Raw genomic sequence first — 26,479 nt, forward strand, 5'->3', positions numbered from 1 at the left:
GAGGTAAAATACATGAGAAAGCTAAATCCTTATCTACCACCACAAAAAAATCAATAGATATTAAATTTTTTATGTCAATAAGTAGCAGAGTGAGCATATTGTCTAGAAATATGGAAGTAAATAAGAAGCAGCTAAAAACGTTGAAAGTGGTTGCTTCCAAAGAACAGGCATATGTAAGGAAGGAAGAGACTGCAGATTTTTATCATAAATGCCTTAACTTTTTAAACTATGCAAATGAGTTAATTTGATTTTTTAAAAAATAACACACAACTTCTGCTTCTTGGGATTTGGCAGAAGATATATTTTCCCTTATTCTCCCCACTAAGAACAACTAAAAACCCTGGAAATTATATATAAAATAAGCATAGGAAAACTCTTGAAGGTGGAGAAAAAAGACAGACCAGCTAGGGACTTTGGTTGCTGAGGAACAACACGGTTGTAAGTTCCTCCAGTTTTCTTTTTGCTTAATATATCTCAGACTTAGAGATGAAGAATCTAGCAACCCAGAAACACCAGTGGGTGAAGACAAAAAGAAAGCACAAATTAAGGACTGCTTTCACTAGTCTAAGGACCAGGAAAGCCTAACAACAGTAAACTTTTAGACAATTAGCATTATACTCTAGTCAAACACCACAGAAAATAAGTAGCCCTGCCTTTACCCATGCCAGCAAAGGCTGAATGGGAAACAGGCATCCACTCTTGCAAAGCCATAAGGTGCTGGCCAAAACCTCCATTGGGTGGTACTAGAGAAGAGCATATAAGGAGTTGGAACTTCATCACTCATGGGCAAAAAATGAGGCCCCCAATAGTAGAAATCACCTGAGCAGCCTAGACTTCCACACACACCCAGCAGTAACAAGGTGACCTCCACACTGATGGAGGAGATGTTAGAGAATGCTGAGAGGAGAGTCAGGTTTTTCACCACTGTCAGACCCCCCCCAAAACTTTTAGTATTAGTGAAGTAAGATGGGGAGAAGTAACAAGACATATCCACCCTTCCTACCCAGGGAGTAATCAATGGAGAAGTAGTGAAGAGATGGAAATCCTACCCTTGACAGCAGTAATGAAGATTCCCTGAACCCTGCCTGTCAATTGAGGTTGAATAAGGAATATAGATTTCTACCCTTACCTGGAAATAATGAGGTGACACCCCTCTTACCCTGCCAAATCAGTATTAAAAAAGGCAGTTAAAATAGAACACTTAAGGGGCGCCTGGGTGGCATAGCGGTTAGGCGTCTGCCTTCGGCTCAGGGCGTGATCCCGGCGTTTTGGGATCGAGCCCTGCATCAGGCTCCTCCGCTGGGAGCCTGCTTCTTCCTCTCCCACTCCCCCTGCTTGTGTTCCCTCTCTCTCTCTGGCTATCTCTATTTCTGTGGAATAAATAAAATCTTTTAAAAAAATAGAACATTTAAATAAGATCCAGAGCCTCATAATATAATAGCCAAGCATCCAAACTTCAATTGAAAATTACTTATCATACAAAGAACCAGGAAGATCTCAAACCGAATGAAAAAAGACAAAATAAATGGTAACACAAAGATGACATAAATATTAGAATTATCTGTCAAATATTATAAACAATTACTGTAATCATACTTCAGTGGGCAATTATGAAGACTCTTGAAGCAAATGAAAAAATAGAGAAACTCAAGAAAAAATAGAAAGTCTCAACAAAGGAATAGAAAATATAAAGAACAAAATGCAAATTTTAGAACTAAAATATAAAATCACCAAAATATAAAGCTCAGTTGATGGTCCCAACAGCAGAATGGAGGAGATAGGGGAAAGAATTGGTGACCTAGAAGACAGTACAACAGAAATTACCAAATCTGAACAATAGAGGGATAATATAGTGAAAAATAATACACAAAGCTGAACAGACTTGAGGAACTATAACAAGAGATCTAATATTTGTGTCATTGGAGTTCTGGAAGGACAGGAGAGAGGGTGGGTCTGAAAAAATGCTCAAAGAAATAATGGCTGAAAACTTCCCAAATGTCATAAAAGACATAAATGTACAAGTTCAAGAAGCTAAGTGAATTCTAAAAACGGTAAAACAAAAAAGTCCACACTAACACACATCATAGTAAAACTTCTTAAAGTAAAAGAAAAATATTGAAAGCAGTGAAAGAGTAATGATTTCTTATCTATAGGGGGAAAATAATTTGAATAATAGCCGACTTCTCATCAGAAACCATGAATGCCAAAATAAAGTGGCACAATATCTTTCAAGTGCTGAAACAAAAACTATCACCCCAAATTCTGTATCCAGCAAAAATATCCTCAGGAATGAAGGGGAAATCAAGACACTTTCAGATGCAGAAAAACTAAGACAATTTATCTGAGCAGACCTACTTGTAAGAATGTCTAAAGGAATTTTACTAAAAAGAAAGAAAATGGTAAAAAAAAAAAAAGGAACCTTGGACATCAAGAAAAGAAAGACATCAGTAACCAAAAATATGGGTATATACAATAGGTTTTCCTTCCCTTGAGTCTTCTAAATTATGTTTTAAGGTTGATACAAAAATTATAACATTGTCTGGTGTTGTTCTAAACATATATAGAGAAAATATTTAAAACAATGATATTTTTTATTATGTTATGTTAATCACCATACAGTACATCATTAATTTTTGATGTAGTGTTCCATGATTCATTGTTTGTGTATAACACCCAGTGCTCCATGTAATATGTGCTCTCTACCCAAACAGGGTTGCCTGAATATCAGGATGGCAGGCCCCTCTCCCTGAAGGCAGGCTGAGAAATCAAGAAACCCACATCCCTAAGGTCCCTATAAAACACAAGTGCACACTGCCTGTGTCCTGGTCAATAATTTGGGCTCTGGGCATCCCCGCAACCTCTCCTCATCAGAATGATGAGGAGGAGAAATTCCCCCCACCAAAGAAAAGATAATGAGTCTGTGGCCTCTGCCACAGAACAGATGGTTATGGATATAACCAAATTCTCAGAAATGGAGTTCAGACTAACAATGGTCAAGATGATGTGTAGGATTGAAAAAACTATTAGTGAATTGGAGGATGGGATGGTAGAAGAGAAAGTTAAAACAGAAACTTGGCTAAAAAAAATCCAATCTCAGGAATGTAGATTATGGGAGATCACTGACTCAATGAAATGTTCCAATGTCAGAATCATCGGCATCCCCAAGGGGGTAGAGAGAGAGAGAGGTTGAGAAGATATATTTGAAGAAATTGTAGCTGAGAACTTCCCTAATCTGGCAAAGGAAACAAGCATTCGTGTCCAGGAGCAGAGAGGCCCCCTCCCAAGGTCAATGAAAACAGAACTACACCACGTCACGTCATAGTGCATTTTGCAAATATTAGATCCAAGGATACAGTACTAAAAGCGGCCAGGGGGAAGAAAATCCTTACATAAAGAGGGGAAAATATCAGAATAATGTCAGACCTGTCTACAGAGTCCTGGCAGGCTAGGAAGGGTTGGCAGGGTATTTTCCAAGCTTTGAGAAGAACATACAGCCAAGGATCCTTTATCCAGCAAGGCTGTCATTCAGAATCGATGGAGAGATAACGACCTTCCAGGATAGGCAGAAACTGAAGGAATTCGTAACCATATTAAGGGGGGGTTCTATAAAAGTAAAAAGGCCCCAAGAGTGATACAGAACAGAAAGTCACAATCTATAGAAACAGACTTCACAGGAAACATGACATCATTAAAATCATATCTCTCAATAATCACTCTCAATGTGAATGGCCTAAATGCTCCCATAAAAGGCCACAGGGTTGCAGATCAGATAAAAAGAAATGACCCATCCATTTGCTGTCTACAAGAGACTCATTTTGAACCTAAAGATACATCCAGACTGAAAGTGACGGGATGGAAACCCATTTTTCATGCCAATGGATCTCAAAAGAAAGCTGGGGTGGCAATTTTCATAGCAGACAGATTAGATTGTAAACTAAAGACTGTTGTTAGAGATACAGAAGGGCACTCTATTACTATTAAAGGATGTATCCAACAGGTGGATACGACAATTATAAATATCTATGCCCCCAACAGGGGAGCAGATAAATACATAAGCCAACTCTTAACCAGAATAAAGAGACAAATAGATAAAATTACGTGAATAGTAGGGGACCTCAACACTCCACTCTCAGCAATAGACAGATCACCTAAAGCAGAAAATCAACAAAGAAACAAGAGCATTGAATGACATACTGGAACAGATGGACCTCATAGATATACATAGAACACTACAAACCAGAACAGCAGAATACACATTCTTTTCAAATGCACATGGAACTTTCTCCAAAATAGACCATATGCTGGGTCACAAATCAGGACTCAACCGGTACCAAAAGACTGAGATGATTCCCTGCATATTCTCAGACCACAATGCTTTGACACTGGAACTCAATCACAAGGAAAAATTTGGAAGAAACTCAAAAACTTGGAAACTAAAAACCATCCTGCTCAAGAATGATTGGGTAAACCAGGAAATTAAAAATCAGTTTAAACAATTTTTGGACACTAATGAAAATGAAAACACATCAGTCCAAAACCTATGGGACACTGCAAAGGTGGTCCTAAGGGGAAAATACATAGCCAACCAAGCCTCACTCAAAAGAATAAAAAATCTAAAATGCAGTTTTTCTATTCTCACCACAAGAAGATGGAGCTAGAACAGAGGAACAGGCCTAACCCACACATGAGAAGGCAGGTGATCAAGATTAGAGCAGAGATCAATGAATTAGAAACCAGGAGCACAGTAGAGCAGATCAACAGAACAAGAAGCTGGTTCTTTGAAGGAATAAATAGGATTGATAAGCCACTGGACAGACTTATTCAAAAGAATAGAGAAAGGACACAAATTAATAAATTTATGAATGAAAGGGGAGATGTCATAACCAACACCAATGAAATATGAAGGATTATTAGAAACTTTTATCAACAGCTTTATGCCAGTAAATTAAACAACCTGGAAGAAATGGATGGCTTCCTGGAAACCTATAAACTACCAACACTAAAACAGGAAGAAATTGATTATTTAAACAGACCAATGAATTATGAAGAGATTGAAGCAGTGATCAAAAACCTCCCCAAAAACAAGAGTCCAGGGCCTGACGGATTCTCTGGGGAATTCTATGAAACATTCAAAGAAGAAATAATACCTATTCTCCTGAAGCTGTTTCAAAAAATAGAAACAAACTGAGGGCTTCAGAGGGGAGGGGGGTGGGGGAATGGGATAGGCTGGTGATGGGTAGTAAGGAGGGCACGTATTGCATGGTGCACTGGGTTTTATATGCAACTAATGAATCATCGAACTTTACATCAAATCCAGGGATATACTGTATGGTGACTAACATAATATAATAAAAAAATATTATTATAATAAAAAAAAGAAACAGAAGGAAAACTACCAAACTCATTCTATGAGGCCAGTATTACCTTGATCCCCAAACCAGGCAAAGACCCCATCAAAAAGGAGAATTACAGACTGATTTCCCTGATGAATATGGACGCCAAAATTCTCAACAAGATCCTAGCTAATAGGATCCAAAAGTACATTAAAAGGATTATCCATCAAGACCATGTGGGATTCATCCCTGGGATGCAACAGTGGTTCAACATTCACAAATAGATCACTGTGATAGATCATACCAACAAGAAAAGAGTCAAGAACCATATGATCCTCTCAACTGATGCAGAAAAAGCATTTGACAAAATACAGCATCCTTTCCTGATTAAAACCCTTCAGAGTGTAGGGATAAAGGGTACATTCCTCAATTTCATAAAAGCCATCTATGAAAAGCCTACAGTGAATATCATTCTCAATGGGGAAAAGCTGAAAGCCTTTCCCTTAAGATCAGGAACACGACAAGGATGCCCACTCTCGCCATTATTATTCAACATAGTACTAGAAGTCCTTGCAACAGCAATCAGACAACAAAAAGGGATAAAAGGTATCCAAATCGGCAAAGAAGAAGTCAAACTGTCTCTCTTCACAGATGACATGATACTCTATATAGAAAACCCAAAAGACTCCACCCCCAAACTACTAGAACTTATAGAACAATTCAGTAATGTGGCAGGATACAAAATCAATGCTCAGAAATCAGTTGCATTTCTATACACAAATAATGAGACTGAAGAAAGAGGAATTAGGGAATCTAATCCGTTTACAATAGCATCAATAATCATACATTATCTCAGAATTAACTTAACCAGAGACGTAAAGGGTCTATATTCTAGAAACTACAAATCACTCTTGAAAGACATTGAAGAAGACACAAAAAGATGGAAAAACCTTCCATGCTCATGGATCGGAAGAATAAACATAGTTAAAATGTCTATGCTACCCAGAGCAATGTACACTTTCAATGCCATCCCGATCAAAATACCAATGACATTTTTCAAAGAACTGGAACAAACAGCCCTTAAATTTGTGTGGAACCAGAAAAGACCCCGAAACTCCAAGTGTTGAATACGAAAAACTAAGCTGGGGGTATCACGTTGCTGGACTTCAAGCTATACTACAAAGCTGTGATCACCAAGACAGCATGGTACTGGCACAAAAACAGACACATAGACCAATGGAACAGAATAGAGAACCCAGAAATGGACCCTCGGCTCTTTGGGCAACTAATCTTTGACAAAGCAGGAAAAAACATCCAGTGGAAAAAAGACAGTCTCTTCAATAAATAGTGCTGGGAAAATTGGACAGCTATATGCAAAAGAACAAACCTTGACCACTCTCTCACACCATACACAAAGCTAAACTCCAAATGGTTGAAAGACCTCAATGAGAGACAGGAATCCATCAAAATCTTAGAGGAGAACATAGGCTGCAACCTCTTTGACATCGGCCACAGCAAATTCTTTAAAGACATATCCATAAAGGCAAGGGAAACAAAGGTAAAAATGAACTTTGGGGACTTCATCAAGATAAAAACCTTCTGCACAGCAAAGGAAACAGTCAACAAAACAACGAGGCAACCCATGGAATGGGAGAAGATATTTGCAAATGACATTGCAGATAAAAGCCTGGTATCCGAAATCTATAAAGAACTCTCAAACTCAACACCCAAAAAAACAAATAATCAAGTAAAAAAAAATGGGCAGAAGACATGAACAGACACTTCTCCAAAGAAGACATACAAATGGCTAACAGACACATGAAAAAATGTTCAACATCATTAGCCATCAGGGAAATTCAAATCAAAACCACATTGAGATGCCACCTTACACCAGTTAGAATGGCAAAAATGGACAAGGCAGGAAACAACAAATGTTGGAGAGGATGTGGAGAAAGGGGAATCCTCTTACACTGTTGGTGGGATGCAAGTTGGTACAGCCACTGTGGAAAACAGTGTGGAGGTCCCTTAAAAACTTAAAAATAGAGCTACCCTTTGACCCAGCAATTGCACTACTGGGCATTTACCCCAAAGATACAGACGTAGTGAAAAGAAGGGGCACATGCACCCCAATGTTCGTAGCAGCAATGTGGAGGGAGGCAAGATACCCTTCAACAGACAAATGGATAAAGAAGATGTGGTTCATACATACAATGGAATATTACTCAGCCATCAGAAAGGATGAATACCCACCATTTGCATCGACATGGATGGAACTGGAAGGGATTATGCTAAGTGAAATAAGTCAAGCAGAGAAAGACAATTATCATATCGTTTCACTCATATGTGGAACATAAGGAATAGCATGAAGGGCATTAGGAGAAGGAAGGGAAAAAGGAAGGGGGGAATGAGAGGGGGAGATGAACCATGAGAGACTATGGACTCCAGGAAAAAACCTGAGGGTTTCAGAGGGGAGGGGGGTGGGGGGATGGGTTAGCCTGGCGATGGGTATTAAGGAGGGCACGTATTGCGTGGAGCACTGGGTGTTATATGCAAACAATGAATCATGGAACACTACATCAAAAACTAATGAAGTGTTGTATGGTGACTAATATAACAATAAAAAAAAGAATATTTCAACCACTCTGCTTCAAGCCCCAGCACTACTTGTATTTGCTCTTGTACATACTTCATTCTTTCTGGAAAGTAAGCTTCATGCCAATAGGGAGTTTTTTTCCTATTTTTTTAAACTTCTATATCTTTAATACCTATAACAGTGTCTAGTAGGGCATAGAAGCTCCATAAATCTTTGTTAAATGAAATTATCTTCAATTTCAGTAGAATAGGTTCCACTCCTCTTACCTCCAGGCTAATCTTTCCACCTGTGCTCTGGGTCTCCTCAGGTCCCACCTCTCTAGGGACCTCAGCTCATTGCTAAATCCTTTTCTTTCCTATATCTTCAACCTCACCCTCTCCCTTTAGTGTACAATTGTGCTCATGTCTCTCCTGGTATACATGCATATATAAATAACAAACTATCACCCAACTGCTCACCTCTCATTCACAGAGCCAAATATCTTGAAAGAGTTGTCTGTATTCAGTCTCCACTTCTTTTCCTCCATTAAATTCTCAATCTACTACAATCTGGTTTCAGCCCCCACCACACCACTGAAATGGCTTCAGTTAAAGTTAGCAATACCCCTCCATGGTGCAAGTTTACGGTTACCCATTCCTGCCTGATTCTGTCTGTGTCTCTCTCTCTTCCCTCCTACCCCCAAGTATCTATTCCTTATATGTCTCCTCTGGAGTTATGTCCTTGTTTTTTTTTTCTGTACTCCACATACTCTCTGCCTAAACTCTACTTTCACTTTAATGGCTTATTAAGATCTATATCAAAGGTGGAAAACTGGCTGCTTGAAAACTCATATGGCTAAGTAGCGGAGTTTTGTTTGGTTGACCTACCATATTATTTTTAACTTTGGTGCCCTTGGGCAGGACCTATGCCTATCTCCTCCTTTTGTCATGACACCATATCAGCCCCAGGCTGAATCATCCATTTATGTTACCTGCCTGGATCCTAAAGACATTTGATTTGCAACTCCTGATACTGTGACTCTCAAAACTGTATCTGCTGCCCCAACTACATTTTGCACTCCAAATAATATATCCAACTTTTCGCTATTATCTCCATTTGAATATCTGACAGGCCCCTCATCCTCAACATAGGTAAAACTTAGCTATAGGTAAGACTTCCTCTCAAATCTTCTCATCCACCTGTGTTCCCCTCTAAGTGAATGGCTCTCCCTGACACCCAAGTCTAAGCCTGAAATTCATCCTTACATTCTATTATCTACCTTGTCACTTGCATTCCACTGATTAGTGAGTTCTGTCAATTCTACCCTCCTCAATTTCTCTCAGATGTATGTATGCCCTCTTCTTCCTCCCCAATGCTGTATTTTTAATTCTGAGTTGTGTCATCTTCACTTGGATCACTATGATAGCCTCTGTAAGGCTTTTCATGATCAGCTCCCTATTGACCCCTCCAGCCTCATCTCTCTAGCCTCCAGCTTCATCTCTCTACCACTCAGTTCACACCCTAGGTTCAAGCCTAGCACTCTCAGGAACTCTCCAGGCTCTCTACACCTCAGTGACTTTGCATACTCTCTCTGTTTGAAATGTTCTTCCCATTTTTCTGCTTGAAAAACCCTTCCTAGGTCCTTCGTTTCAGGAAAACTCATACTCTCCTTCATATTTCAACTCAGACATTACCATTTATAGAAAGCCTCTCTTGACCCCTCACATCCTGTCTGGGATAGGTGCCCACAGCAATTTTCACCCATATCTCCCACTGAACTAGTTTCCTGTGGGCAAGGAAGGTATTCATCTCTGTACTCCACACAATTTTTTAAATGGCTGGCACATAATAGTCCATCAATAAGATTTCTTAGTTGAAAGTTTCCTGGTATAAAATCTATCTTCATTAGACTGGAGACCAAGAGTTTTTGCAACCCAGCTCCATATCTCCATTTTCATCCATAGCTCTCAATATACCAGTATGTATCTAATGCTTCAAATAATGTGAAGAGTCAAAAATATCACATTATATGTTTTGACCAGGGAGAAAGTCTGTAAAACCCAATAGTTATATTCACAAATTTAGATAAATTGCCACTGTGACTCTTGAATAAGTAACCAAATTAGTCTACTTCATTCCCTGAAGCCCCTGTGCTGGTTTCCCACATCTATCATTGCTCATGGTTTCTTCAAAATCTTTTCTTCTAATAAGTCTATTTCTCATACACCAGATTAAATACTGTCTTCCTGAAACCTGACCAGTTCTACCTAGCTAGAAATAGAAATGATTGCTTCTTCCCCTGAGCTTCTCCATACCTTGTATTCTCTGATAACTAACCAATTTTCCCTTGTTTTGTAGTTTTTTGTGTGCATAGCTTTTATCCACTTCCAGACTATAATCCTCCATAGAGCAAGGAACATGTCTTTTTTAACCTTTGAATGTCTTATAACATCCTGAACTTAGCAAGAACTCGATGCATATTTTAAATGAATACTAAACAAAATCAGATTAGAGGAAGAATTTCACCTATTACAAATGTATTTGGCATTTTATTATCATCCCCAAATCCAACTGCTTTGTGAATTTGAAAAAATAGAACTTATCCATGGCAATAATTAAGTATTAATTATCACGGTGGTACTTCCCATTTACAAATATTAACATAGGGAAAAGTAGTTTTCAAAGTCACTGAGAGGAAGAGGAACAGACACTTCAGTTTCCATTTCTTTTTTTTTTTTAAGATTTTATTTATTTGACAGAGAGAGAGAGAGCCAGCTAGAGAGGGAACACAAGCAGGGGGTGTGGGAGAGGAAGAAGCAGGCTCCCAGCAGAGGAGCCCGATGCAGGGCTCGATCCCAGAACGCTGGGATCACGCCCTGAGCGGAAAGCAGACGCTTAACGACTGCGCCACCGAGGCGCACCATCCATTTCTAAAACCTAAGCTACAGAATCTGTTTTTATATGGTCTGCTTGGACAGTGAACTGATTGCCTTGGCCTCCTACTAAAACTACTGGCAACTCAGAGGTATGTCTTCAAACCCTGAGTAGGTTCCCTGGAGCCTTCCTGAGGTAAAGAGCTGTAATTTAATTTGTCATTGCATAACCCAGTCACGGAAATCACGAAGATCACATTTTCATTCCCTTCATAGTAGATATTTAATTATATGATAATTACTTACAGCTTGCTGCTCAGCTTCTACTGTTTATGAAATGTAAATTACACTTCACTCAAAAGTGCAAGATGAGCATTTAAAATACTTCACTAAATAGATTTAAAGAATTTTCTGACATTTTTTTCCCCAGGCCAAGAATTAGAAAGGCAATATACCTTTAAAGGAAACTTTCATTTAGATACCAGGAAAGTTGAGTTCTTAATAAATAGAATGCCTCAAAGGGAGAAAAACTTCCAAGTAAAAAAATATGTATATTGGGTTTTGAATAAGTTCAGTGGCCTCAGTGAAGCCAAAGCTTCATCTCTCAGAACAAGTAAACCACTTTATCAACTGTGCTTTACTGGTAGATTCATTAACTGAGTTTTACTGGCAAGGCTGGGGAAAAGAAAGTGATGGCAATGATAAAATGATACAATTTGGATGACTACTTTTCTAAATGAATGTCAAATGTATCTTATTATTCTTTCAGCATTATTTTCACCTGACTTTAGAATTACAGACTCCTAACAGAGGTGAAATGATTGGGGAAATCATCATTTCCACTGCTACATTATGTATTTAAGTAGAAAATGTTGTCTGAGGAATGCAAAGCCACAGCTGACTCAAAGGAATCATGAACCATTCTCATTAAACCTTGAACCTTGCATTTAGAGGTTTCGACATTGTTTATTGCCAGCTCAAAATTTAAGAGTGTTTAGAATAGGGGTGCCTGGGTGGCGCAGTCGTTAAGCGTCTGCCTTTGGCTCAGGGCGTGATCCCGGCGTTCCGGGATCGAGCCCCGCATCAGGCTCCTCTGCTGGGAGCCTGCTTCTTCCTCTCCACTCCCCCTGCTTGTGTTCCCTCTCTCGCTGGCTGTCTCTATCTCTGTCAACTAAATAAATAAAAGCTTTAAAAAAAAAAAAAAAGAGTGTTTAGAATAAGTCTCACATTTGTCCTGGCTTTTCATCCAGAGTCTTGACAGAAAAGTTCAAAGGAATTGGAAAATGAACGATAACCAGAAAAGCAGACAGGTCACTTAATTTTCAAATGGTAAATAAATACATAGATATTTAAGTAAATTATTTGCCATTGTTTGATCAAGAAATTACTAAGAATTCAAGGTCAACTACCACTGATAACAGTAAAAGACCTTATAATTGTAGAGAATTTTTAAATTTCAAAGCATTTTCACACAAAATCATAACATGTTAGAGCTAGAGGGAACCATAAAAATCAGCCAGTGTAATCCCCCCTCTTCTTTAATATATTTATTCTTGTTTTATTCATTTTTATAAACTTTCAGTTAACTTATATATACAATAAAGATAAATCTTTATTGTACAAATTAATTTTTATAAAGTTAGCATACCTGTATTACCACCACCTACATCAGGACTTAGAACTAAATCAAGATTCTAAAAGCCTCTTCCTGGTCTATCACTCTTCTGATTTCTATCACTATAGAGTAATTTTGCTTGTGTTTGACCTTGATATAAACAGACTCTCTATTGCATCTGACTTCTTTCTCAGCCTTATGTCTGTGAGATTCATCCAGTTGTTTTATGTAATATAGTTTGTTCTTTAAAAAAATGTTATTTATTTATTTTAGAAAGAGCATGAGGAGGAGGAGCAGAAAGAGAGGGAGAGAATCCCAAGCAGGCTCCATACTTATCACAGAGCCCTACACAGGGCTTGATCTCATGACCCTGAGATCAGGACCTAAGCCAAAACCAAGAGTCAGATGCTTAACTGACTATACCACCCAGGCGCCCTTAGTTTGTTCTTTTTAATTGCTGTGTAACAGTCTATTATTTTAAATAGACCACAATTTACTTATCTATTCCAATGCTGATGAACATTTGGATTGCTTTCCATTTGGTGCCATTACAAATAATGCTGTTATAAACATTTTGTATGTATCTTTTGGCGCACACATATATACATTTATGTTGGTATATACATATAGAAACAGATTTATTAGATCTTGGGTACATATATATTCAACTTGAGTAGATACTGTCAGTTTTCTAAAGTGGTTGCACCAGTTTACATTCTAATCAATAGTAAATGAGAGTTCCAGCAACTCCCCATCCTTGACAATACTTAGTGGTATTAGTCTTTTTAATGTTATCGATCTTGATACATGTATAGTGGTATCTCGTTGTGGTTTTAATTTGCATTTCCCTGATGACTAATGATGCTTATTAACCATTTCAATATCCTATTTTGCAAAATATCTGTTTAAGTCCCTAAAATTTTTAATTTGGTTTTACCTATGTTTTTTAATTGATTTGTAGGAATTCTTTATATATCCAGAATACAAGCTCTCTGCCAGTTGTGTATATCACAAATATTTTCTCCCACACTGGTTTGCCTTTTCATTCTCTTAATGGTTTTTTTTTTTAGATAAATAGAAATTCTTTTTTTCATAAAGCCCAAAAGAGAGGGCTCAAATTAGGAATATAAGGAAATAGAGATATCACTGCAGATAATATATATGATTAAGAAGATAATAAAAGGATAACAAACAACTCTATGTCAACTTTTTTGGCACAATAAGCTAATGCATTGTCTATTTTCATCCTATAAGCTATTACCACTATATAAGTCTAAAAAAAAGAAAGATTAGAAAATGACCAAGGGTTTGTTACTTCACAACCACAGAAAGATTTCACTTCATTTATTTACTTATTCCACACTCCTTTACATATTCTAAATGTTCAATATTACAAAGCAATGGGGATATAACAATGAACAAAAAAGACTAGTCCTTATCCATATGGATCTTACAAACCTATAAGAGAAAGAAATATTAACGATCACCTTAATAACTCATTACCATTATGGCATGTGCTACATAGAAATGCTACAGGGTGCTATGCATGTGTATAATGGGGGCCTAAATAGAGTACACAGCCATGGAAAACTTATCTGAAAGAGTGACATATAAGCTGAGACTTGAAGGATGGTTAGGAGCTTGCTATGTGAAAGGGGGTGGAAGAGCAGGGAGGATGATGAGAAAGGAAAAATTCAGAAAGAATGAGAACCCTCTCCCACCCCATCCCTGATGTGCTTGCACAGAAGCACTTAAAACTGGGGGGAAGTGGTGAAGTCTGGAAAGAGTCTCAAAGCAGTTTGGGCTGAGCTACAGGTGTCTTTTCTAGGCTTCCCTTGATCATGAGTAGAGAAGGAACAGTTAAAGTTGCAGGGCCAGGGGCAACAAATACTTAGTGAATGAAGGAAGAATGATCCTGGTCCTTTCAGGGACCCATTCTAATCTCCGGAAAGTCATTCTTTCTATTTGACCTCCATCTCTCCCACAGGAGAAATAACAGAAATTTAGGCTGCCTTGCCTTAATCTATTGCTTCCCAGCAGTGAAAGTAGGCCTCCCAAGTGGCTGCCAAGGTTACAGGGGCAAAAATGTGCTTCATGCTTAACTGGGAAAGATGCTCCTCCTTGAGCTATGTGTCATTAGTGGATCCTAATGTCATTAGGTACAAGAATAAAAATTTGCATAGAAATCATTGCAGGGAATTGTTTCTTCCCCATGCCGGTATTGATTTTCCAGCACCGTTAGCTGCTTAATGCTACTGCTTTTAATTGATTACTCTAGAGGGGTCCCTCAATAGCAGGATTCTTCAATTGAGACACTAGGACATTCATTGAATGTGATTCGACAACCTCAATTGACTCTGGAGACTTGCCTATCTATAGAGCAATCACAGCAGCCCCACGCGGTTTAATAAATAAGGGGCCCTTCCAAATGCAATACTCAGGCTACAGCCCAGTTAAAAATATGAATCTGTCTGGTTCTGTTTACCTGCTAAAAATCAATGATCAAGTCATACATTTGTAACTACATGTAAGGGTGGGTATCAAGGCTTATTTTAAAACCTCTTCTTGTTTCCACCTCTGTATATATGGGAAAACTCTGAAATGCCTGAATTCACCTTCCTGCCTTAGTAGTTGAGTGACTCTAGCTAGAATCTCCTTTGACTAATCGGGGGTATTTCAGTGTTCAGTATTTGCAACACCATTGTCACTACTAAGACTAAAGAAGCTGAAAAGTCTTGGAGTGAAAGCATACTGAGGTAAGGACAGCTCAGGGAGCACTTAAGTACATACTAAGTTGCCCAATCCCCAGCAGGAGATTCTTGTCTTCTGGTTCACTTTTCTCCTAAGTGTTGGTCCCAGGAGGAAGGTCTGGTTCATCAAGTCAATCCAGTTGACGAAATATAAATGTCAACTCACAAATCAGATGCTGATGAATTTTTTTGTATAACTTTGTCTATTTTGAGCCCCATATCTCCAGGTAGTATAAAATTTAATGACAGTCAATTCAAGCACTCCCCCACAATCACTGGGTTTGTGACTAAGACAAGCAGGAAATATTTAGTCTTCAGTTGTCTTCTTCTGTTCCCCCTGGAATCCAGTCATATGTGGCCTTGATTGTCTATGTGAGGATATTCAAATTCCACCCAGTCTCAGTCCCAGTTGCACTCAGATCACTGCTGTGCCTCCTCAACCCTAAGTTTAAATTTTCTCAGGTCTCAGGGCCCTTTGTGGCTATCTAGAAAACACTTGGTTCTCCCATACCTTACCAGAATCCAGAGAATTGTAAGATCTCTCAAGACCCATCTCCTGAAATATAACTTATGCAGCCAACTCGACCGCCCTGGTGCCAAGCTGGGTTCAGCAGGACTCTTCAAGGCTTGTTGTCTTCCCTTATGCGGGGACAGGCAAGGCACAGTCCCTTGCTCAGATTTCTCCATCACCCCCCCCATTTGAGTATTATATTATTTATTCAACTTGAGTCTTGGCTCACAGAGACAGGTTACACCACCTCTCTTAAGGGACTTACCAAGGACTCACTCCTTTGCTCTCTCACTCCTCTCATATCCCATGGAATTTTCATCTGATCTGGGGAGAAAGAAAACCTGCTCTGATTGATCCTGTATCCTTTCTAATCTATTGTGTATGTCACAAAGTGTGTGTTCTAAGTTTTTTAAGCTCAAAAGTCCTGGTTCCTGAAACTATAAATAGGATTTTAAAACTCAAAGGCTAAGAATTAACTTTTTGGTTTTCCATTCTACTATAATAACCTTTGTCTTAGGAGATGTCTTTGCTAAATATGGGAAGCGCTAGGTGTAAGGACACACACACTCAGGATAATTTATTAAAACATTATCCAAACATGCTACTATATACTTAAGGCTATAGCAGAAACTAGAGGAGACAAAAGAAAGACACAGTCTGTGTGTTAAAGAGAATACGGTTTCATTATGCAGACCATGATTTATATAGCTGAGACACTAAAAAATGCATTGTCACATATAATCCAGGGATAGCTTGAATGCTACTTGAAATGCTATAAAGAAGCCAAATAAGAGAGCTATCAGTATGAACCACAGGGATCAGAGACAGTTCCATGGAAATGATTGACCTGAAAGGAAGAAGGTAGAGAGGAGGAGGTAATAAGTGAATAATTTCATCTCAAAAACTTTTTTCCAGGCAAGTGTCATGCCCCTTATATTAGGCCTTTTGTGGTGTTTTCACTGTCCTCCTATGTTTTTGATGAAAGGTTTATATGTCTTTCTAAAACTAATGTGCCCTACAGGTCAATTCACTTATCATTCAACACTACTTATTAAACATCTACAGTATGCTGAGCCCCAAGTTAGGTACCTTTAGGGCTATTTGCATAGATGAGAACAACCTGGATCTCTTACCAAGAGGGAACCATATCAGGCAGTATAGTGTAGACCCCTGATTCCCACATTTCAGCATCAAAGTCACCTGGAGAACTTGTTAAAACACAGATTGCTAGACCTCATTTCCAAAGTTTCTGATTCAGTAAGTCTATGGCAGTTGAGAATTTGCATTTCTACTCAGTTCCCAAGTGATGCTGATGCTAATGGTCTGGCAAAAACAATGAGAAAAAATGGTTAAGAACCCACAGGATTTATAGTCAACCAGCTCTAGCTTTGATTTCTAGCTCTGGCACTTACTAGCTATGGAAACCTGAGTACCTTATTTAGCTATTTTGAGCCTCAGGGTTGTTGTTGTTGTTATTTTTTAATCTGTAACACTTCATACAATGAGATTTAGTAAGCATATTTGAGACCTCAGTATGTGTCTAGGTACAGGAGAAATAGCAGTGAACAAAATAGCTGTAGACTCTCTGGGGGTTACAACTGTTAAACACAACTACAAAAGTACTGTATAATTATCGCCGTGATTAATACTATGAAGAAGGGCAAGGTGTTACAGAAAACAGGAAAACTTAAGCCAGATTGAATGATCAGGGAAGACATTACTGAAGCAGTCTGATAACTGAACTGTAAGTAAGAGGACCCTTGTTAATTACTAGGGTCAGTAGGGTAGGTCTGCTACTATTTGGAGCTGCTGGGTGGGTAAGGGATAATATGATTGATGGTGGTATGTGGGGTTTCTGAGTGTAGCTAATAGGGAGTGGTAGGAAAAGAGGGCAAAGAGAGGCATGACTTATAGAAAGGGTGGATGAGGCTGGCAGTAATAGGTGGGCTAGAGAGTATGGCTAATGGAGAAGGGTATGGTGGTGGACATGACAGTGGGGGATTGTGGTAGGTTGGTGAGGATATTGGGTAAGTAAAGCCTAATGGAAGTGGTGCATAGGAACTGATGAACTTGCTGCTCGTGGTAGGCAAGGTTAGTGAATATAACTTGTAAGTGATGGTGATGAGTGGAGCCATTATCAAGAATAAGGAAACATTTCTTTAGACAAATGAATTAGAGAAGGCCTTCTTGATGTAGTAACATTTAAGTTGAGACTGGAAGGATAAAAAGAGGGAATGTATACTCCAAGGAGAAGGAACTGCACGTGCAACAGTTCTAAGACAGTAGGGAGCTAAGGATCCTATAGAAACCCAGTGCAGCTAGAGTGCCAAGAGTAAAAAGGAAAATGGTAGAAGATGAGGTTAGAGAGGTAGACAGGAGCCAAACCATGCAAAGCCTTGTAGGGATTGATGGAGTCTAGTCTTTATCCTAAGAGCAATTAGAAGCAATAAGATCATCTTAATATGTTCAAAAGCTTACTCTGGCTACATTGTAGATAACATACTAGAGGGGGACACCAGTTAGGAGTTTGGAAAAGACTGAAATAACACAGAAATTCAGCACCAAGTCACATTTTGCCAATGACAAGAGTACAAGTACCTCCATAATTGGAGCCCTTCTACATCTTTCCTCCCTTGTGATTCCTTGCCCAGTATCCCAGTAGTGGGGCTAGATTTTCTACACAAAAACCTGTTTCCCAATCTGAATCTAGATCTGAATCCCTCATAATAATACCATACTATATCATACCATAATCCCTTGATAATCAACAATCAGCTAATCTGGACTCTGCCAATTATCGAATGCTTGGATGACCATTGTCAAGTGCCTCACTTCTGCTAGACCAACATCCTGGTTCTTGGTTTAGTTTGTCATTATGGATACTTACTGCTTTTAGCCCTCAGTAGTCTGATTTGATTCTGAACCTACCCTGATCAAACTCCAAATATCATGTACTCAAGCCTATGATAACCAACATTAAACTGGGGAATTAAATATTTGTCCTATTCCAACTGCCTCCTGATCCACTAAGCCCTCCTGAATTTCTAAGTCTTGCTTATTCCTATCAAGCCTGTGCCACCCACACCAAGCCCTGGTTCTACGAGCAGGTATTACTGACGTGTTAGAACACCATTCAATAAACCTCTGCGCAGCAAAGGAAACAGTCAACAAAACAACAAGGCAACCCATGGAATGGGAGAAGATATTTGCAAATGACATTGCAGACATTGCCTGGTATCTGAAATCTGTAAAGAACTCTCAAACTCAACACCCAAAAAAACAAATAATCAAGTAAAAAAATGGGCAAAAGACATGAACAGACACTTCTCCAAAGAAGACATACAAATGGCTAACAGACACATGAAAAAATGTTCAACATCATTAGCCATCAGGGAAATTCAAATCAAAACCACATTGAGATGCCACCTTACACCAGTTAGAATGGCAAAAATGGACAAGGCAGGAAACAACAAATGTTGGAGAGGATGTGGAGAAAGGGGAATCCTCTTACACTGTTGGTGGGATGCAAGTTGGTACAGCCACTGTGGAAAACAGTGTGGAGGTTCCTCAAAAACTTAAAAATAGAGCTACCCTATGACCCAGCAATTGCACTACTGGGTATTTACCCCAAAGATACAGACGTAATGAAAAGAAGGGGCACATGCACCCCAATGTTCGTAGCAGCAATGTCCACAATAGCCAAACTGTGGAGGGAGGCAAGATACCCTTCAACAGACAAATGGATAAAGAAGATGTGGTTCATATATACAATGGAATATTACTCAGCCATCAGAAAGGATGAATACCCACCATTTGCATCGACATGGATGGAACTGGAAGGGATTATGCTAAGTGAAATAAGTCAAGCAGAGAAAGACAATTATCATATCGTTTCACTCATATGTGGAACATAAGGAATAGCATGAAGGGCATTAGGAGAAGGAAGGGAAAAAGGAAGGGGGGAATGAGAGGGGGAGATGAACCATGAGAGACTATGGACTCCAGGAAAAAACCTGAGGGTTTCAGAGGGGAGGGGGGTGGGGGGATGGGTTAGCCTGGCGATGGGTATTAAGGAGGGCATGTATTGCATGGAGCACTGGGTGTTATATGCAAACAATGAATCATGGAACACTACATCAAAAAATAAAATAAAAAAGAACACCATTCAATAATAAACGTAGCCTGGGATTCAGACCACATCAGGTCTTGCTATCTGAGAATGGATGTGGGCTATTTGATGTTGTTGGGCTCTTGTGATTTTACAACTTAGGTTTGGTAAACAAGTCAGAAATGCTCCTTTACAATACCTGAGTCCCTTGTACAGTTCCTAGGAAGTCAGCACTCACATTTGAATGGATTTGGATTTGCCTGAGGCCTCCTGAAAATGTAATAAGTGAATCTGTTATACATCTTAGTCTTGCAGGCATCACTTGGGTGACATCATTGTATTCACTCTGAGGCAGTAGCCCTGGAAAACAAGAAAACTCTCCTTCCTGGGTTGCTGAAAGACCTTAGTAGCTATGTAGATCAGATATGTATGTCTCTCTGATTGTTAGGTTAAGGCCCAACTGTTCAGGTCCATGATCCTCATGTTGAAGTCATCAAATTGCAAATGGAGATGGTGGGAGTGGATGAGGGAGAGGTGAAGCTACTAATGGGTTCAAAGTTCATCAGTTTTCTAGACCTTTGTTAGAGTTCTCTGGGAGCCAGATTAGAGGTAGGGGAGGCAAGTGACCAAGTGTTATGGTTACAGACACAGATGGCAGGTTTTTGGATTCAAGATCCTTCATGCATAAATCAGCTATTTCTCACTATAAAGACCAAAATATTGGTGGGAGGGAGTGAAGTGGGGAAAACAACTCTCTCAGAAAGAGTCATCTCACAAGTAATCTAAAAGATCTCTTGACCAAGACCAGCCAGGGGCTGGTGGCAAGAGTTTATAGGTTAGGGCAAATAATTCCTAGGAGTAGGAAACTCAAGTCTCTGGGAAAGAATAGAAAAGTGTCTGGCAGGCCAAGCCTAAAGACCTAAAGAGCCTAAAGAGCCTAAAGAGCTGAGATGGAGTCTACAAAAGGCAGTAGAGGCAGCAGAGGTGGCAGGATGTCAGAGTACCAGAAAGAGACTGAAACCAACAGGGGTAAACCAAAGAGTAGTCATTCCCAAAGTCAGAGATTCTGTAGACTTGTATAAGCAAGCACAAGTTCTTTCTTTCTTTAAGCTCACCAGGAGCTCTACGGAATAGGCTTGAAACGATTAGTCACAAAGATGATGCTTACCATCCAAGGTGAGTTTTTTTACTGTTTGGCCCCAGTACAAAGTAGAATAAATGAAATTTAGTTTTTAGGTTCCCTTTCTTCCCTTTTTGGTAGCCTCTTATCCCAAGCATCACTTGTACATCCAGCCACAAAGATTCCACCCATCAAGTCTATCCTCTCACAATGCCCCAAGGCCCAGACATCCCTGCAATTTGGGTCCCCTTCCATGCTCTCTGCCAGCCAGTTAGATCAAAGCATAGCAGACTGAGTGTTGCCTAACAGGTTTTTCCTTTGCATTTTAGTGGAAGCTTTTAACAATTGTCTTTCAGTGAGATCACCCAAAGCAATAATTCTAATATTGGGAACTTCTGGCTCTCCAGCATATCTAGGAGAATTTGGAGGACTGGTTTGAAACAACACAAATTTATTCTCTTATGGTTCTGGAGTTCAGAAGTCTAAACCAGGTTTCAGTATCCTAAAGTCACAGTGTAGACAGGGCTGATTCCTTCTGGAGGCCCTTAAAGGAAAATCCATTTGTCTTGGTCAGCTTCTAGTACCTGCCTATATTCCTTGACTTCTGGTCCATTCCTCCACCTTCAAAGTGCATCATTCTGCTCTCTGCTTCTGTCATCACTTTTGTCATCACTTTTCCTCTGCTTCTGTCTCCTCCTGAGTCCCTCTTAGTAGGACCCTTGTGATTACATTGGGCCCACCCAGATAATACAGAATAATCTTCTCATATGAAGATCCTTAACTTAATCATATTTGCAAGGTTCCTTTTGCATATAAGGTAACATATTCCAGGGATTCCAGGGATTAGGACATGGAAATATTTGGGGTACTGTTATTCACCCAACACAGGGAACATTTCAAACTGTACTATGGTTTAGACATTTTCTATGTCTACACACAGTTTATGGGTTAGAGATTTTAAAGAAATGTCAAATAATTCAGTGTTACCTTTACCCAGAGATCACCATCTTCCAAAGGGCTTCTATGGATGGAAGGTGGTGACTGGAGGGCGGGGGGTCGGGGAATGCATATTATAAAAGTTCTGCAATGAGAAATTTGGAATTGGCCTCTTACCTGAGTAACTCCACTGACAATTAGGATCAGGCTCTGCCTTGTGCTTTCATTTGAAGCCTCATTTCATGACAATTCGTTTCAGTGCTTCTGCCACTTTTCCAATACAATTTGCTTTTGAGCCCAAATGGTGCTCTCAGCCTGGTTGAAGATTGAAGGCCAGTTTCCTTCAACTCTGGCCTTGATCAAGGAAATAGGAAGTGGACGTTTGGAAAAGTTATCTGGGAAGGGAGGGAAATTAAAACTGAAGGGAATCCAATTGTTCTTCAGAAATGTCTAAAAAAATTAGAGCAATGGTGACTCAAAATGACATCCTACTTAGCTTACAAGCTCTCACTTATTCAGCACTCTGTAGGGCAGAAGATAGCCTGAGTCTCTGTACCCAGGAAACCAGTACAAATCTCAGAAGCTGAGGGCAAGGATGTGGTAGTGAGCAAGAAAAGATACTACCCAGGCCCTCACTTCCTAAAGTTTGTGTTCTAGGAATAAATGTATATAATAGCTACCAGTGATTGTGTACTTACTATATGCTAAAAACTGTTAAGCACACTAAATGCATTTTGTCATTTCCTTAACCTTCATAAAAGCCATATAATGTAATTAATATCACCCCATTTTATAGGTTAGGAACCCAAGGCACAGAGAGGTTAAGTGACTTGTCTGATGTCAAACAGTTCCTATAAGGTAGAGTTAAAATTTGAGGACAGGTATGTCTGGCTCCAAAGCCCATGCTGTTATTCATCATGCTCTGTACTGTTCCACGTGGACCTGTGGTTGAGGAATTCTGTGTTAGAGATGTGGAGGTTTATGGTGTCAAATAGGTCATCATACCTGCTCACTGAAACTACTGTCCTCAAGGACTTAATTTCCACATTATGGGAAGCACTGGAGACAATTTCACCAGATTTTTGTGAATTATAGTATTTGGTAACAGGTGAGATCCAGGCATGTGTATCTTTAAAAAACAATTATGTGGTCATATGCTGGCCAGGGCCAAAGATAACATGACATACATATTACCATGCAGGGGTAAACCCCCTTCTGGAAAAGAACTGTGCCTGACTAGGGTGTTAATTCCAACAAACATCCTACTTGGAATGATCCTCAGTTTTCTCTTCATATGCATTTTGAAAAAGCCCTATACATCATTCCCTACACACTTAATAAATGGAAGAAATTCTAGGTCTCATATCCTCCAACCAATAGTTTCCATATATCATCTGTTTCCAACCACCTGGACTGGTTCAGAGGTATGAAAGACTTCAAGGGCCTTTGACCTGAGATTTTTTTTAAAGAAAAAAAAAAAGAAGACATATAAGTACCTTACTCAGAAGATTTAGAAAAGGTTATAGTTATTTTGAAGATTGATTATAGGAGCCAGCTGAAGTTGTGCAGGGCCTCAGCTTAATGATTGAGGCAGGACATCAAGACTTGTTCATCAGGAGCTGTCCCTATGCCTCAAGCCAGTACCAAACACCTCCATTATATGTTGTTTCAACGTCTGCAGGTTTGGGTCACTCACTCAACAGACCTTTATTAAAAGACCAACTATGTGCCCAGCACCATGCTAGACACTAAGAGGGGTACAAAGATGTACAGGACACAAATCTGCTCAAAATATTGTATCTTTCTTGTTATTCAGACTCCCCAAAAAGTATAGGAACCATAGAAAAGTGCAGAAACAAAAGACAAAAATAGGTTCTGTGATGAAGTTCACTCAACTCTGGGTCATTTTCCTTTTTGTCCTATTATTTCCTTGTCCCCTTCATCCCACAACTTTTCTGTCCCTGATCTCATTCTCCGAAGCTCAGACCATCTTTCCTCCTGTCTCAAATTATAGCCCATTTTTTGTTCTTCACTATCTTCTTGCTGCTTCATGAAGATTTGCTCCCAACTCCCTTTGATACCTGATATCTTCACCTATTCATAGTCATCACACCACCCCAATCCTAACATATATACCACCACCAACAACAATAAAAACAACACAGCCTACAGTTTGAATTATGAGATCATGGAACACTATATCAAAAACTAATGATGAGGAGAAAAGATGGCGGAGGAGTAGGAGACCCTTTCTCAGCTGGTCCCGAGTCGAGCTGGATATCTACCAGACCATCCTGAACACCCACCAAATCAGACTGAGACACAGGAAGATACACCTGGATCTCTACAAAGGAACATCTCCAGTGCTGAATATTGAGGTACAAAACAGGGAGCTGTGAATCCCTGCACAGATATAGAAAGATAAACAGAAGGAGGAGGGAGCCTCTGCGCTTGGGCACCAGGAAGCAGTAGCCACTTGTGCTGGGGAGCAGGCCGGACTCACGGACCAGCACCGGCGAGAAAGCAGACTGAGACCGTGAGCCCGGAATGCACACGACCAGACTGAAAACCGGAGCTCCAGAGCGCTCACTGGAACCGGATTAAATCCGGGAGCTCAGGAGCGCATGTGTCCAAACTGAAAACCAGAGCTCTGGAGCATACACTCGAACTAGACTGAAACCAAGACCTCAGGAGTGCGTGCGACCAGACTGAAAACCAGCACTCCAGAGCGCACGTGAACCATACTGAAACAGGGAGCTCGAGAGCGTGCCTGGGAACCCGGGGTGGCTGGCGGTCTTAGAAGCACAAAGGACAGAGGCGCGCTGGCCCTGGAAGTGAGGCTGGGACACAGGCTGTGGGGCGCACATCCCGGGTCACTGCAGGGTTTTTAGCAGCACCGATAGTAACAGAGTTAAAGTGGCCAAGAGAGCTCAGTGGAGAGCGGACTGAGATCTCTCTGCTCTGAGACAGAGGCTAGGATACAGCCACTGCTGCTCTGACTCTCATAAGAGGCACAGAAAACTGTCAGGGAAAGCCGCCAGAGAACAAAAGCCCAGAAATACCAGCTCACAGTGTGCCCAGCCCCAACTCCCTTGCAGGGGATGGGGCAACTCTACCAAAACAGGGTTTCCTGAATATGAGCACGGCAGGCCCCTCGCCCAGAAGGCAGGCTGAAAAATCAGGAAGCCGACATCCCTAAAGTTCCTATAAAACAAGTGCACGCTGCCTGTGTCCTGGTCAATAACTTGGGCTCTGGGCATCCCCGCAACCTCTCCTCATCAGAATGACGAGGAGGAGAAATACCCCCCACCAAAGAAAAGATAATGAGTCTGTGGCCTCTGCCACAGAACTGATGGATATGGATATAACCAAATTGTCAGAAATGGAGTTCAGAGTAACAATGGTCAAGATGATGTGTAGGCTTGAAAAAACTATTAATGAAAATATTAACAAGAATATAGAATCTCTAAGGGCAGAAATGAGAGCGAGTCTGGCAGAAATTAAAAATGCTATGAATCAAATGCAGTCTAAACTAGATGCTCTGACAGCCAGGGTAAATGAGGCAGAAGAACGGATTAGTGAATTGGGGGATGGGATGGTAGAAGTGAAAGATAAAACAGAAACTTACCTCAAAAAAATTCAATCTCAAGCATGTAGATTACAGGAGATTACTGACTCAATGAAACGTTCCAATGTCAGAATCATCAGCATCCCCGAGGGGGTGGAGAAACAGAGAGGCCTAGAAGAGATATTTGAACAAATTGAGCTGAGAACTTCCCTAATCTGGCAAAGGAAACAAGCATTCGTGTCCAGGAAGCAGAGAGGACACCTGCCAAGGTCAATGAGAACAGACCGACACCACGTCACGTCATAGTGCATTTCGCAAATATTAGATCCAAGGATACAGTATTGAAAGTGGCCAGGGAGAAGAAAATCCTTACGTACAGAGGGGAAAATATCAGAATAACGTCAGACCTGTCTACAGAGACCTAGCAGGCTAGGAAGGGTTGGCAGGGTATTTTCAAAGCTATATCTGAGAAGAACATGCAGCCAAGGATCCTTCATCCAGCAAGGCTGTCATTCAGAATGGATGGAGAGATAAAAATCGCCAGTCACTGATCAATTTCACAACCATGAAACCAGCCCTACAGGAGATATTAAGAGGGGTTCTATAAAAGTAAAAAGGCCCCAAGAGTGATATAGAACAGAAAGTCACAATCTATAGAAACAAAGACTTCACAGGAAACATGACATCATTAAAATCATATCTCTTAATAATCACTCTCGATGTGAATGGCCTAAATGCTCCCATAAAAGGCCACAGGGTTGCAGATCGGATAAAAAGAAATGACGCATCCATTTGCTGTCTACAAGAGACTTCATTTTGAACCTAAAGATACATCCAGACTGAAAGTGACGGGATGGAAACCCATTTTTCATGCCAGTGGACCTCAAAATAAAGTGGGGTAGCAATTCTCATATCAGACAGATTAGATTTTAAACTAAAGACTGTTGTTAGAGATACAGAAGGGCACTATATTATTCTTAAAGGATGTATCCAACAGGTGGATATGACAATTATAAATATCTATGCCCCCAACAGGGGAGCAGCTAGACACATAAGCCAACTCTTAATCAGAATAAAGAGACATATAGATAAA

The 26,479-nt window shown here is 40.0% G+C and overlaps 1 protein-coding gene across 12 annotated transcripts in view; it reads right to left on the reverse strand.

Moving 5' to 3' along the window:
- SMARCA1 (SWI/SNF related, matrix associated, actin dependent regulator of chromatin, subfamily a, member 1) overlaps positions 1–26,479 on the reverse strand; it is a 1,457,411-nt gene that overhangs the window by 1,265,243 nt on the left and 165,689 nt on the right. For 2 of the 12 annotated variants that reach the window (XM_057314287.1, XM_057314265.1), the window contains one exon: positions 13,348–25,557. The exons of 6 other annotated variants lie outside the window; for them this stretch is intronic. In XM_057314287.1, the coding sequence (XP_057170270.1) occupies positions 25,495–25,557 (63 nt within the window). In that variant the 3' untranslated portion in view covers positions 13,348–25,494. Of the gene's footprint in view, positions 1–13,347; positions 25,558–26,479 lie in introns of those variants that run through there. 4 more of the 12 variants (XM_057314275.1, XM_057314268.1, XM_057314270.1 and 1 more) reach the window with 4 other exon arrangements.

This window comes from Ursus arctos, chromosome X (assembly GCF_023065955.2).
Source record: "Ursus arctos isolate Adak ecotype North America chromosome X, UrsArc2.0, whole genome shotgun sequence".
Classification (NCBI taxonomy): Eukaryota; Metazoa; Chordata; class Mammalia; order Carnivora; family Ursidae; genus Ursus; species Ursus arctos.